Source organism: Trichosurus vulpecula, chromosome 1 (assembly GCF_011100635.1).
Source record: "Trichosurus vulpecula isolate mTriVul1 chromosome 1, mTriVul1.pri, whole genome shotgun sequence".
Classification (NCBI taxonomy): domain Eukaryota; kingdom Metazoa; phylum Chordata; class Mammalia; order Diprotodontia; family Phalangeridae; genus Trichosurus; species Trichosurus vulpecula.
In genome coordinates, this window is record NC_050573.1 from 546,646,952 (window position 1) to 546,661,724 (window position 14,773).

General features: G+C 39.8%; 1 protein-coding gene across 1 annotated transcript in view; it reads left to right on the plus strand.

Moving 5' to 3' along the window:
• Window positions 1-13,538, plus strand: part of PAX5 (paired box 5) — a 326,813-nt gene extending 313,275 nt beyond the window's left edge. Inside the window, exon 10 of the mRNA XM_036765702.1 lies at window positions 13,302-13,538. Within this exon, the coding sequence (XP_036621597.1) occupies window positions 13,302-13,378 (77 nt within the window). The 3' untranslated portion in view covers window positions 13,379-13,538. The remainder of the gene's footprint in view (window positions 1-13,301) is intronic.
• The last annotated feature ends 1,235 nt before the right edge of the window (window positions 13,539-14,773 follow it).

Genomic DNA, 14,773 nt, shown 5'->3' on the forward strand with positions numbered 1-14,773 from the left:
TGAGCCATTCTTATTCTGCCCTTTCCAGGTCGAAGACCATCTCATTCCACCCACCCTGAAGTGAAATCCTGTACCTTCTCTGATCCTCCTCTGTTATCCAATATAGCTTAAACCCACAATCTGTTTTGTTGTCCTTAGCTTTCCTTGCCAGCCTCAGCTTAAATTCTAATATTGAGCACTTCTGACATCTTTTACAGGACCATGCCATGTTCTTGTACCTGACCATGCTTCTATCTTCTTACATAATTTTAAAAAAATGTATCTAAGTTGGCTTATGAGTTTCCTATGTATACGTATTGGTCATTTTAGATCACTTTTCATTTATTTCCTCATCCAAATCATTTCCCTTTGTGACTACAGAATTTCATTCATGAGGGCAACCCATCCCTACTGGATTGACTTCCTCTCTAGTGTTTTAGCCCATAGAGTCCTACCAGTCCTTTTCTCCTAATTAGTCAATCAGGTTGTAAGATTTTTCATAAAATCAAAGAGATTTCAAGATCTCTCCTAAATTTTAGGGTACATGTCACATCAGGTCTTGTTTTCTTTTCCTTCTCTTTCCCAAAATTCTAAAGTAGGGTAGCTGTGTGTCTCTCAAGGTTGTCACCATTTTAATGCCAGCAATAAATTTTCTCCTACTGATGAAAATAAGATTAAAATTGATGTTCCCCTCATTGGTCTATACTTTTTGAAGGATGAAATTATCTTAAAGACAAAGCAAGGTTATTTGTTATTAATTAATATTATTAAAGATAATATTTATAAACTGGCTACTTAGCTTGGGGCAGAGAGGAGATATACAGAAGAAATCTAGATAATTGAAGGCCCCACTATTATTGTATTATGTCTCCATGACAAGCTTGTGGTCTGTTTCTGAAACTCTTTATCTATTTCCTCTTTTTGAAAAAAAATAATTTAGTATTTTCAATTAAGAAGCATTTATTTTTCTTTCCCTCCCACCGACTCCCTCTACACACTGGTGAAACAAAACAAGACAAATCTCACATAACAAATACGCATCATCTAACAAAACAAATTTTCATATTGGCCATGTCCAAAAATGTATCTCATTCTGTGTATTTAGTCTACCACCTCTCTATCAAGTAACATTCTTTATTATTAGTCCTCTAGAATTATGGCTAGTCATTACACTGGTAAGAGTCCTTATATATTTCAAAGCTGTCATTTTTAAAATGTTGTTATTATTTAAGTATTTTCTTGATTCTGTTTGCTTCACTTTGCATCAGTTCCTATATGGGTCTTTCCAGGTTTCTCTGAGATGATGCTCATCATTGTTTCTTATGGCACAATAGAAATCCATTCGATTCACATACCGTAATTTGTTCAGCCATTCTCAAACCAATGAGTACCCCATATTCTCTTTCTGCTTTTCTGTTTCTTCCATTAAATATTATAGTGGCAATAGCCATTCTGTTTTTACCTCTTTTGATCACCACTCAAATGCTATCCACCGTGCTTATCCCACTCTATAGACACAGGACTTCTTCATGAATACATGAAATACAATACCACCTAATATACAACACTACTCTACCTCTTATTACTTTTGAATGATAGATGCACTTAAAGAGTCATATTCCAATCAGAAGAAGTGCATTAAGTCTCAGTAAGTATGGCACAGTAAAAATCGTGAGGTTAAAATATCCTCATAAGTATGGCCAAATGGTAGAAGGCTTTGGGATCCAGCCTGTGAAATGTGGACTTTATCCTTAAGATGGCATGGACCCTAATGGCCAATTCAGTTTTCTGAAAAAGGGCATGCAAAAGCAAAACTCCTTTGCCCAAGGGAGAGTTCCTCAATTGAGGTTTTCTCAAGCTCAAAAGTCTCCAGCCTTAAAGAAAATATTTATAAAAGCACTTAGCACAGTGTCTGGCACATTAGTAGGTGATTAATAAATTCATATTCCCTCCTTTAGGGAAATGAAACAAATATTACTTTTAAAACTAAGAAATGCAAACCAAGTGAACCCTTTTGTTGGCTTTTGAAATCAGGAGTTGTTTTTTTTTTTTTAACATAGAGTATATATCTGTGCATTCTGTGGCAACTGAAGTACATATCTTCCTCACTTCTCACTTCTGGCTCTAACAGACCATATTTTCAAGTTTGTACAAATGGTACACCCCATTACTTTACACTTCTCAAGAATCCCAGTATAACAGATGGTCTCATGCTTTTGAACATCATATATAGACTTTGGAAAAATCTCATTGGTAACACTGGACCCAAATAGGCAGCAAATATCAGTATCCTTGCCCAAGACATCACAGACTAAACTGCATGATAATGGCTCGTGGCTGTGGCAGCATGGCTTAGTGAATGGAGTCCTGAAGTTGGGAAGATGTGGATTCCACTCCTACCTCTGACATGTCCTGGTGGTGTGACTCTAAGTGAATCACTTAATTTCTTAGTGTTCTAGGCAACTCTCTAAGATGACGTTACAAAGAAAGTGCCCACCTGCATAGATGGAGGAAGTTTCCTCACCTGGGAGTTCCTTATACCAGTGAAATCATAGATCTAGTCCCTATCCTTATCAGTATGGTGCTTTATTGAAGACATTCTGTCGGGTATTTCAGAGTCAGAGATCTGGACTTGAAATCAGGAAAATCGGGGTTTGAATTCCCCCTCAGATACTACTAACTACAACTTTAGGCAAATTACTTAACCTCATCTATGAAACGGAGTTAAGAAAAGCATCTGTCTCCTAGGATTGTTGAGAACAGAATATTTGTAAAAATGCTTTGTAAAGTGTTAATATAAATTGCCATTAGGCTCAGTGGATAGAGTGCTGGGCCTGGAGTCAGGAAGACCTGAGATCAAATCCAGCCTCAGAGCTGACTAGTCCTGTGACTCTGACTGAGTCACTTCACTTTTATCTGCCTCACTTTTCCTCTATTTAAAATGGAAATAATAATACGGCCTTCCTGCCAGGGCTGGAGCAAGGATAAAATGAGATAATATTCCTAAAGCACTTCATAAACCTTGAAGCATTATATAAAAGCTAACTGTAATTTCTATTGACATTACCTTCAGATTGCAAAAACCAATGCCCTTTCCAAGTTCCCATGATGCTTCTCAGCAAGCTAAACAATTCGCCTATTATCCAGGAGAATGTAAACTACTTGAGGCAAGGACCATTTCCTCCATATCATGATAGGGGTCTTTGTATTCCAACCTATGGCAATGTCCAGCCCAGATTAGAAATTTAATGAATGCTTATCAGATTGAATTGGATTGAGCTGAATATCCTGAATCTGATGGCTCACTTTCCACATGACCTTGGGTAGGTCATTTAACCTTGTAAGACCTCAGTTTTCTCATCCAGTAATATGAGAGGATGGGGCTAGGTGCCCTCTGAGATTCCTTTAAGCTCTCAAGCTATGATTCTGCTATTTATTATCCTACGGGCTTATGACTTTGCCTCGCTGCTCCCCCGGGCAGTGGGGGTTGGCCCACAGAAAATTGCACTGCCTATCTGGGAAAAAGAAAAAAAAAGAAGACTCTGGAAGCTGGGAAAAGACCTGATAGCTTAATACTGGTTGGCATGCCCAAAACACAAAAGCTGTTGGGATTTGTTCCAAAAAGACCCACACTCACTGTGGAAGGAGGTTAGTTCACTCTGCTCCTGATTTCATCGGCCTGACCGCTTAAGGCCGACTTAACCCAAACATGCTAAAAGCGGATAATAGTAACACCTTCTAATGAAGAAAAATGATTCAATTTCATGCTGGTTTGTTGTAATAACTTCTTTACCATTTTCCCTCATTACTCTCCACTCGATGCTGATCACGGCAGATTTTGTTTGATGCCCTGTGCCCACTTCTGAACTCAGGTGATTTGTGTACCTTGTGAAATGTAAGTGAGTCTGACAGGATTCCCTTTCGGACACACCTGAGCTATCTAGCTGTTGTTACAGGAGACCGGGTCATGAGATTGACAATATTGGCACGGGCTTCATACTAGGTGAAAGGGTTTGGAACCAGTCAATTAGGATTAGAATCAGCTCTTCTGTGGGCTTCTATAAAAGGATTAGAGAACAAGTGTGAGCCAGAAATGACTGTGTCAAGGAATAAATTGATGATAATATGAATTAGAAAGAAAAAAATGACAGAAGAAAGGACAAGTTTATTTTAGATGGGAGTATAATGGTGGAGAGAAAGATCGAATGTGTTATGATGTGATGTTTTCATTTTTAACGTTAAATAATAGGCTTTTTAAAAAATTTTCACCACAGAAATGTGATTTAGAAAAAAACCCCAGCACTTCAGATTATATGGTTGCTAGTCAGATTCTGAGAGACATTAGGATTTGATGGTTGAAAGGAATAAGAGGAGAGACTTGCAAGAAATGTAAGAGGAGGAAGGAGAGAGAAGATTAAATCAGAAGGATTCTGTATAGGTTCACTTTGATTTTCTTTTTTTTTAATTAATCTAACTTTTTTCAATTAACGATATTGTTTCTTTTTTCCTCCCACCCCATTAATACAATAAAGACAAAACCCTTGTAACATATGCGTAGTCAAGCAAAACAAAAAGCCACATTGGTCACATCTTACAACATCTATTTCTCAAACTGTGCCTCTCTGTCAGGAGGTGGGTAGTGTGCTTCATCATGAAGCCCCTGGAATCATGGTTGGTCCTTGAATTGATCAAAATTCTTAGGTCATTCTATCATATTTGTCTTTATAGTACTGTTGTTATTTTGTGACTTGTTCTCCTAATTCTGCTCTCTTCGTTACTCATCCGTTCCTAGATTTCATGAAACTGCCTCCTCAAGGCAGCTGGGTGGCAGAGCAGATGAAGCGCTGACTCTGGCGTCAAAAACAACTGAGTTCAAACCCTGCCTCAGATACCCATAGTGTGACTCTGGGTGATTACTTACCCTCTGCCTGTCTTTGTTTCTTCATCTGTAAAAGGGTATAATAATAGCACACAATTCCCCAAGTAGTTGTGAAAATCAAGTGAGTTATTTGTGAAGCACTTAGCACAGTGCCTCGAACATAGTAGACACTCAATAAATACTTGTTTCCTGTCTTCCTCCATCATTCGTAATGGAATATGTTGTCCTTCTTTAGTCTTCTTTGGGGTCTGAGACTCATCTGCTTTTTCACTCAGAGCAATATTGACACCCCCACTGTTATTTTTGCTTGGATAGGAATCCTCCAGAGATTTGTAACTGTCCTTCATCCCCTTTGTAGAGGTTGAGGCCACCTGGCTAGTGGATAGAATGAATGCTCAGGAGTCAGGAGGTCCTGGGTTTAAATTCTGCCTCTTTCATTGACTGGCTACATAACCTGGGCAAGTCATTTAACTACTTTCATCCTCAGTTTCCCCATCTGTAAAATAGATATAACGATACCTGCAGTACGTACTTCATAGGATCGTTGTAAAACTCCTGTGAGATAATGTGTACAGAGCACTTGGCCAACCTTAAAGCGCCATATAGATGTCATCTATTATGTGTCTGAATATAGGAACCAAGATCACAGAATCATAGATTTAGTGGACTTTAGGGATTATCTGACCCAACTCTTACTGTACTCCCGTTGAAATTGAAGCAAAGAGAAATAAGGTAACTTGCCCAATGTCAACCATTTAGTAATTTGCAGAGTCAGAATTTGAACCCAAGCCTTCTGACTCCACAGCCAGTGTTTTTGCTATCCTGTGTTGCTTCCCACTCCACCTGCCTAATGTGTTTTAGTGTTGTCTCCAAATATGTGTGCCTCTTAATTATTGCTTGATAGTGATGATTTAAAAAACGAAGGCATCTATGAGAGGGTAAAAACTTTAGTCATCTCTGAGCTGGGATATTGGAATTGGGTTAAAATGATTGAAGGAGGTCACTAGGAAATGTGGGTCCCTAAGGTTGTGTTTACAATGTCTACACTTGGTTGAAACAAAAGCATCTATTGATTTTCATGGGGGTGGTGGGGTGGGGAGGTAGGGAGAGGAAAATTACCTAACTGGAACAACCACCCTTCTGGTTTCTAATTTTCTTTGTCATATAAAGAAAGGGGCTTATACTGACCAGAGGAGAACTTAGAGGAGAAACAAAAAGGACCTAGAATTTCTCGTTCAACCTTAACTACCCCATACCCATCCCCTTTGTCTTTGATGGGCAGGGTGAGAAGGGAAGAACCGTAGAATCTCCTGAGTAGATGAGGATTAGAGATCACCTGGTTCAACTTCTTAATCTATGCAGAATCTCCATTCTGCCCCACCTCCACACCCCACCCCGCCTCCAGTTAAAGTTCAGTGTTCTAGCCTGTGAAATTTGTCTTTAATTTTGATTTATCTATAGCAGTTTTATCCAAAATGTGCATTTTTGTGTGTGTGTGTGTGTGTGTGTGTGTGTCTTGAACCTAAAGGAGCTGTAGTCCAGCCTTAGAGGATGTGTGATTAACCATCAGAGGATGGGAATTTAGGTCCCACTAAATAAATAAAACAATAAAATAAACTCACCAAACCAGGCAATTGGATGGTTTGTCTCCAATACAACCATACCTACCTTTATCGCCCAATATTTCTCTTTTCTGATTGGGCATCAGCCTCTCAGGGCAGTGGCACTCATAGTAGCAACTCTCCAAGTACCACTGGGAAAATCCCTCTGTCCCTCCCTCACCCAACCTGCCTATCTTCTCTCCCCCAAATCAACTTATGGCTATTGCAGGTGCCCCTCATTGTATGGGCTCTGGGTGACTCATCAGTAATAGTACACCCGCACTTTTTCATTTTGGGTGGGAGAGAGTGAGTCTTATAGAATGAGCAGGTAACACTGGACAGTGTTTTGCATGGCAGATTTCATCACATTATCTTCCCCCCAAAATCCATCCCTTTAACAAACTTCCCTATTTCTGATGAAGGTACCACCATCCTAGTCAGCCATATTCACACTCATGGTTTCATCACTGATCCTCATTCTCACTTCATATATTCAATCAGTTGCCAAGTCCTGTTTCTACCTCTATGATGTTTCACACCTATTCCCTTCCTCTAATTATACAGGTACTGCTCTTGTTCAGGCCCTCTTCACTTCTTAGCTGGACTATTATAATAGCCTTTTTTTGATGTGGGAGAGGCAATCAAAGTTAAATAACTTGCCCAGGGTCACACAGCTACTAAGTGTCTGAGGCTGGATTTGAACTCGGGTTCTCTTGACTCAGGTGCTAGCAATAGCCTTTTAATTTTTCTGCCTCAAATGTCTCCTCACACCATTCCATCCTCCACTTAGCTGCCAAAGTGATTTGTCTAAAGCTCAGCTCTGATCATATCACTTCACTACCCAATAAGCTTGAGTATCTCCTTATAAATACCAGGACCAAATACTCCTTTTTCATCTTATTCTTTTTTAATCTCTATTTTTGTATAAGCTTTATATTATTGGCATAGCAGTACACACGCATATATGTACAATTTATAAATAAGGAAACATACATTTATTGGGGTTGGAGTCAAATATTAAAATAATGTATTATTGATGGGGCATGTAATCAAAAAACTGTGGAGACCACTGGTCTGTAGTACAAACTTACTACTTGTAGGGTTTCAAATTTATTCTCATCACCAAATTACATTGGATCTACTAATCTAGCCTGGTGAGATGTTTTTAGATCTAGACTACATCATCTAACATGCTGACTATCCCTTTCATATTTTTGTAATAGCTATAGATTTTATAATCATATAATTTCATATAATAATCATATAATAAATGAGCATATAATCATATGCTTTCGTATAAGTCACTGATTTTTTTTTTAATGGTGACTAGGATAAGACAAAAGGCAGAGTCCTACAGCCTTGTAATAGAACCTCCCCAGAGGCTGACACTGATCCACTAATCAGTACTCTTAGGCTTTGGTCTTTCAAACAACTAGTTCTAATCTTTTAGTGCTGTCAGTCTTTGTTAGGAGAAATCCACTCAACATCTCTCCACCACTCATAAATATACCATGAAAAAATCAAAATAAAATTTGGGTAGTTCTACTTCCTCTTTGTCTTTGCTATCTAGCAGCATGATCCATTCTTTAATTTGCTTATTCCCAACATAGATTGAAAAGTCCTTTTTCTTGTCTTTAATAAATCATGCAGCATGCCTTGTTTGGGGCTTGAACATTTTTAACATTCTTCTTACACAGAGCTGTAACTAAGGAGGAGTGACTGGAGCTTTTTCCAGTGTGCTGAAGTTTATAGGGCATTGGCATTACTTACACTCATCTTGAAGCGTAGAAACCAATTGTGTTTAGTACCTAGCCAGCAAAAATAACTAGTTAAAACTGGAAGCCCCCAGATAAAAGACTTCTTCCTCCTGGAAGCCAAACTAGGTGACCTCCTCTACAAACTGGTCCCACGCTTCTCCTTCTTCTCATCTGTCCTGGGCATTAACCTTCCTAGCAGTGGCCTCACAGTGTCCAGTGGTCTCTGTCTCTTCCCTATAAGGTCTTGTATCTCTGTTTCCCTTCCACTCAGCCAAATTTGTGTTAAGCAGTTGATAAAAGGTCATAATTTCTGCCATTTGGTCTAGACACATTTTGCAAAGTTTGCCGTGGGTGCCAAAATTGCTCATACCCACTCTGGTTTTATATGACCATGACATCCTTTCTCATTTGTCTTCAATTCCCTGCCTCTGATTCTGTCTCTTGGTTGGTTGACGAATTGCCTCAGCTTCTATGTTCATCTATTTGCTTTTTGCCAGGATTATCTGTTTGTTCATCCAGAATTTTATCTGTGCACACATTGTATCTCCTTAGGAGGATGTCTTTGACACCAGGGATTGTTTAATTTGTGTCTTTGACTTCCCCACACCTAGCCTAGCCCCCCGCACATAGTAGGCAGGTAAAAATGTTTGTTGAATTGATTTTAATATTTTCCTTGAGAGCACCTCCATCCTTCATGAACTTGAACTAGAATGTTAGACAGTGACATCCTCTTATTGCCCTTAAATCTAGGATGTGTCAGACTACTGTACACCAGGGGTCCTTTCCTTCTCTATCACAAACTCTAAGATCACTTAGGTCACTTCTTCCCACGGTTCCTGTCATTTCTACTTCTGTAATTGTTTCCTCTTTTCTAGTCAGAATCAGACCTAGAAAAACATTGGTTTTTGTCACTTCATTGGCCTTTAAAAGACAAAGGTGCCTGTCTATGGTCTCCTCTCTCTCTGCCTCTCTCTCAATAAATATATGTAAGTACAGATACGCACATTTATATTTACATATATGTATACATATTTCACCCATTCATCCACACATTCCGGCATTCACTTAACAAGGATGTAGGATTTACAGCTGAGGGGATATTAGTGGTTATCTAGCTCAACCATCTCATTTTACAGGTGAGGAAATGGAGGCTAAGTGACTTACCCAGGGTCACACAGGTTAGTAAGTGACAAATCTGGAACCTGAATCAAGGTCCTCAGACTCCAAACAAATGAAATTTATCTTGGATGATTTTCTTCAACATAGATAATTTTCATTTGAGTTCCAGATTGCTATATCAATTTACAGATAGTATAAATCCTTTATTGTTATCATCATTATTATCATGATAATTATAATCAAGTGATAAAGGTAGTTTAGTGTCTAATATTACATCATGGTGAAAGAAAAAAGCACACAGAGTTGCCTCTTGGATTGGATTGACCTTTTGGGCTGTATAGAAAGGGAGGTTTATGAAATTATTATTATCATTTTAATGCTTTACACTGTGCTTTTGCACATAGCAGGTGTGAAATAAAGCTGATTTAATTAGTACCTCCAAATGATAATGACAATTGAAACAAATTTCTGTAATCATTCAGATCCTGTATTGATAGCCCAGGCAAAAAACCCAAATACAATGAAGCTGGTATATGGGTCAAGAAGGTAAAACTCGTAATAAATTTAAGATATTCCAGAAGAGTCTTCATTTCTTCAGTATGGATACTTTCTCCAACCATATAGATACCAATCTCTGAATGCCCTAGTTATATTAGTTTCTATGGCCAAAGATAGCATTACCCATTGGTCAAAGATATACCCAGTAGCCAATCTTCTAATGATGAGTCTTTTGAAACTTATGCAGGTTCATGAAAGAATCATAGATTTAGGGGCAGCTAGATGGTGCAGTGAATAGAGCACCAGCCCTGGAGTCAGGAGGATCTGAGTTCAAATCTGGACTCAGACAATTGATACCTACTAGCTGTGTGACCTTGGGCAAGTCACTTCACCCCACTTGCCTTCCCCCCCCCTCCAAAAGGAAAAATTAGAGCCATAAAAAAGAATCATAGATTTAGAATTGTAAGGTACCTTAGAGAGCATCCAGACCAACCTTCTCATTTTACAGATGAAGAACCTAAGATCCATAGAGGTTAAGTGACTATAGTAGTAAGTGGCAGAGCTGGGGTCCAAACATAGGTCCTCAGACTCCATATCCATAACACTTCCCATTTTTCCACATTTGCATGACAGGCTTAGTCTGTTTCTGGGCTATACTAGGCCTTTCTAGCTTGATGGTATCTGCCAGAGTCTGTAATCTGTTGGCATAGCCTTTGACAATCCAGCATTGCCTGCATGTCACGATAGTACAGCAGAGTGGGACGTCAGTGGAGGAAACCAAAATTAACATCAGAAAATCAATTTTTAAAATTGCTTTTAGTTCAGTGAAGGGAAAAAAGTAACCTAGGATTCCAAAGAAACAAAGCCAATACTATAGTGAATGAAATCATTGAATTAAGAGGCTTAAGATTACTACCCTCAGTGGAGTATTCTGTGATGGGAGATAGCTTTGCAACGTGTATGTTGATGGATAAGCTCATCTGGTTAGTGTTTGATTTACTGCCTGTGGAATTAAGTGGACTGATAGTCGGGCTAGCTAACACACTGTTCTTCACAGAGTGAAATTCAATTTAAGACAGGTTGCTTTTGACTTCATCCAAAGGGTGTTAGTTACAGACCTAACAAAAGGACATTAGGTTTTATCATAAAGGTCCACCAGCATAGACTCTCAAGGTAGCATGATGGTGAAGCTCCAGTGAATGTATAAAATTCAACCCTCTTTATAAAGTCTTTGTCTGTTGCTGCTAAATTGAGTGTCTGAGTGTGAGTGGAGGAAGCGGAAGGCAGTGAAGCATACTATAAAAGATCTTGACCAAGAGTCAGAAAACAAGGAAAGAGGGAAAGAAGGAAGGAAGGAAGGGAGGAAGGGAGGAAGGGAGAGAGGGAGGGAGGGAGGAAGGAAGGAAGGAAGGGAGGGAGGGAGGAAGGAAGGGAGGGAGGGAAGAAGGGAGGGAAGAAGGGAGGGAAGAAGGAAGGAAGGAAAGAAGGAAAGAAGGAAGGAAGGGAGAAAGGAAGGGAGGGAGGAAGGGAAGAAGGAAGGAAGGAAAGGAGGAAGGGAGGGAGGGAGGGAGGAAGGGAAGGAGGGAGGGAGGGAGGGAGGGAGGAAGGGAGGGAGAAAAGGAAGGAGGAAAGAAACAATCATTTATTGAGTACCTCCTATGTGTCAGGCATTGTTCTAAGTGCTTAACAAACATTATCTCATTTGATGCTCATGACAATCCTGGGAGGCAGGTGTTATTATTATCCCCATTTTGTAATTTAGGAAACTAAGGCAGACCTAGGTTAAGTGACTTCACCAGGGTCACACAGGTAGAGTCTGAGGCTAGATTTGAGTTCAGAACTTCTTAACTCCAGGTCCAGTACTCTACCCACTATGCTACCTAGCTGCCTATTTGCTAGTCATGTGACCTGGGCAAGGTATTTCATCTCTGAGCCTTAGTTTTCTCTTCAGTAGAACAAGGTCTCTTAGAATTTGAATATTCTCCAGCTCTAGGCAGGAAAACCCAAGTCTTGTGCCATATTCAGAAGGTTATTTAAGGCCATGTAACCCTCTGTCTGATTTCCTGCAAATTAGGCCAGTGGTCTCCATCATATAGAAGAGATATTCAGACTGCCTGACTTCATAGAGAAAGAGAAGCCCAGAATGGAACAATTCATTCAGTCCTCTGATTCCTGTAGACCAAGAAGGTCAAAAGCAATGAGGGCCGTCAATCTCTGGCCGCATAGTGACTTAGTTTTCAAAAGAAATGTTATCTATGTTTTATATATTTTTATTTATTTTGTTAAATATTTTCCAATTACATTTTAATCTGGTTCAGGCCACACTGCAGAGCTTAGTTTGATATCTCTGGTGTAGACAATCGACATGAAAAATTAATTCCTTCGGAGATACATTTTGTATTTTCAGTGACCTGGAAAATCCCTTCCTGACCAAGTAGGAATCATCTCCATTTAGAGGTTAGAAAACAAATGACTCACATGGCAACAAATTTCATGCCTTCAACAGGCATATATGAAGCACCTACTCTGCTCCAGGTTCAGTGCCACGTGTCAGGACTACAAAGACAAATATGAAACAATACTTGCATTCTAGAAGCTTATAGTTTATCAGAGTGAAATGCGTTAATAATTGTCATAGCAATTTAGATTTGAAGATCTTTTGCACCCATTAATAGGCCATGTGACCAGCTTATGTCACAAGAAGCCTAAGTCACATGTGGTGGGAGGAGCTTCCTGACAGGATAAGGAAGTTATGTCACAGGAAATGCTGAGAGAGGGAGAGAGAGAAAGAGAGAGAGAGAGAGAGAGAGAGAGAGAGAGAGAGAGAGCAGTTATGGCTGCTAATGGCCACCCTCGTGATAGTCAGAGCTGAACAGACTGACTTAGCTGTACTGTGAGTTTGTTTTTGGGGAAGATCCCAGCAAGGAGTCAGAGAGGTTTTGGGATGGCAAGGCTCCATGTTATGATATTGTATTTTGGGTTCCTTGCTGTTATGATGAAGTGGGTTAACCAGCTGTGGGAGCTGAACATTTGGTCATGGGATGTGGTTCTCTGGTATCTGAATAAATGTTATATTTCTACCTTCTTTATGGAGAGTCTCTCTCATACTTTGTGATACAGAACTACATAGGCATTTTGACAGTTATCATCTATGTTGTTATTATTGCCTTACTGATACAATAATATACATTAATAAAGTCTATTAAAAAACACCTTGCCAACCTTAAAGCATCATGTAAAAGTGAGCTGTTCTTAGCAAGCTTGTGACTTATCCAAGGTCATATGGCTAGTTAATGACAAAGGCAGGACCCCTGCCTCCTAGTACAGTCATCTTTTCACCATTAGGAAACCACTTGTCTGAGTCACTCAATGCTCTTTTCTTACCATAGATCCCTAGCCAGGGTTGGGAATGACATGGATTGCCACTTTTTGCACCATCAGTCCTCATGGCCCTCTTTTCTCTTCCAGGCTCCCCTTACTATTACAGCGCAGCTGCCAGAGGAGCAGCACCCCCTGCAGCTGCCACTGCCTATGACCGCCACTGACCCCAGGAGCAAAGAAATCCAAGCACTTACTACACATATCATTCAGGACAATGGCGTGTGAATCACTGAGACATATCCATACCAACCAGACTGCGCAAGGAAGGACAAGAGAATAGCCAATAAGATTCTACAGACTCAACAAAATGTTATTCTTTACAAGGGGCAAACTGATGTGGGGTTGGTGGTGTTTTTTTTTCATCTCTCTTGCTTTCTTGCTTCCCTCACGCCCGCCCCCCCCCAGCCATTGTTGTTGTTGGGTTTTGTTTGTTTGCTTCTAAGAAGAAATCAATGAGATTTTATTCATGTTGACTTGGTCTCAGAAAACCAACCAACCAGAAACCAGTTATGCTGATATTCCTCCCTGTTCACAGGACAGTCTGTTCTTGGGAGCGGCCAAAATGTTAGGCCCCAGGCTGGTTGCCTCTGGTTTTCTCCAGGTACATCCGAGGAAGAGCCAAACAAATGTATTCTTGGGCAGAGCTTTCCTCTCGGATGACCCTGAGGTGGGCATCTCAGCATCATCTGCCTAACTCACCCTGGGTTTTTGTTTAGGGTGGTTGGTCAAGAAAGATTGCTCTTTTCAGCTTAAAGCAGCATCGATGTAAATAACGCCTTGCTTTTTTTGTGTGTTGCGAAGAGTGGCTAAGTACATATTGTAAATGCTTTTACATATGGCGGGCTCAAAATGCATTGACAAGTGCATTTTGAAACTGGTGCACTGAGTCAGAATTCAGTAAGCTTTAACCGACTTTGAGCCAACCAGGTGGTATTTTCTTTGTGGTCATCCTTTGGCCTGAAGTGATTTTATTTTGTTTGTTTGTTTGTGCAGTATCCCATAGGAGAGGCCTTGGGTAGGAGAACATGCTGTTTAGAGGCATGGAACACAAGGAACAAGTAAAACCCCTGGGCAGGTTGTGACATTTTGCAGCTTTCTATCAATTCATCTTTCTTTGTAACCATCCTGAGTACACTGGAAATACATTTTTCTAGTTCCAAGCAGTGCTAACTTCGAGGAAGGATTTCTTAGTCAGCTTCTGACATGCTGTATGTAAATCTAAATAGGCAAGTGAAAACTCACTGATTTTCTAAAAGAAAAAGAAAGAAAACAATCTTGGCCTGATGAGCTGTCATGTTAATAGCCTGAGTCATCCTTGGCTTGGCCCCGCCATTCACCGTACATTACAGATCATGTTTTCCAAATCATGGAAATTTGGAGAACATAATTTTGGTGATTTCCCTAGCTACTCTTTGGAAACCAAGATACCTTCCCCAATATTATATCATTATAGTCATAAGGTGTTTTTTTCCCCTCCCACCCCCAGGAAAGCAAGCCCACTAATACAGCAGTGATATTTTATTTAATGTCCCATTCTCTTTAGGAAAAATGAAAAAAAA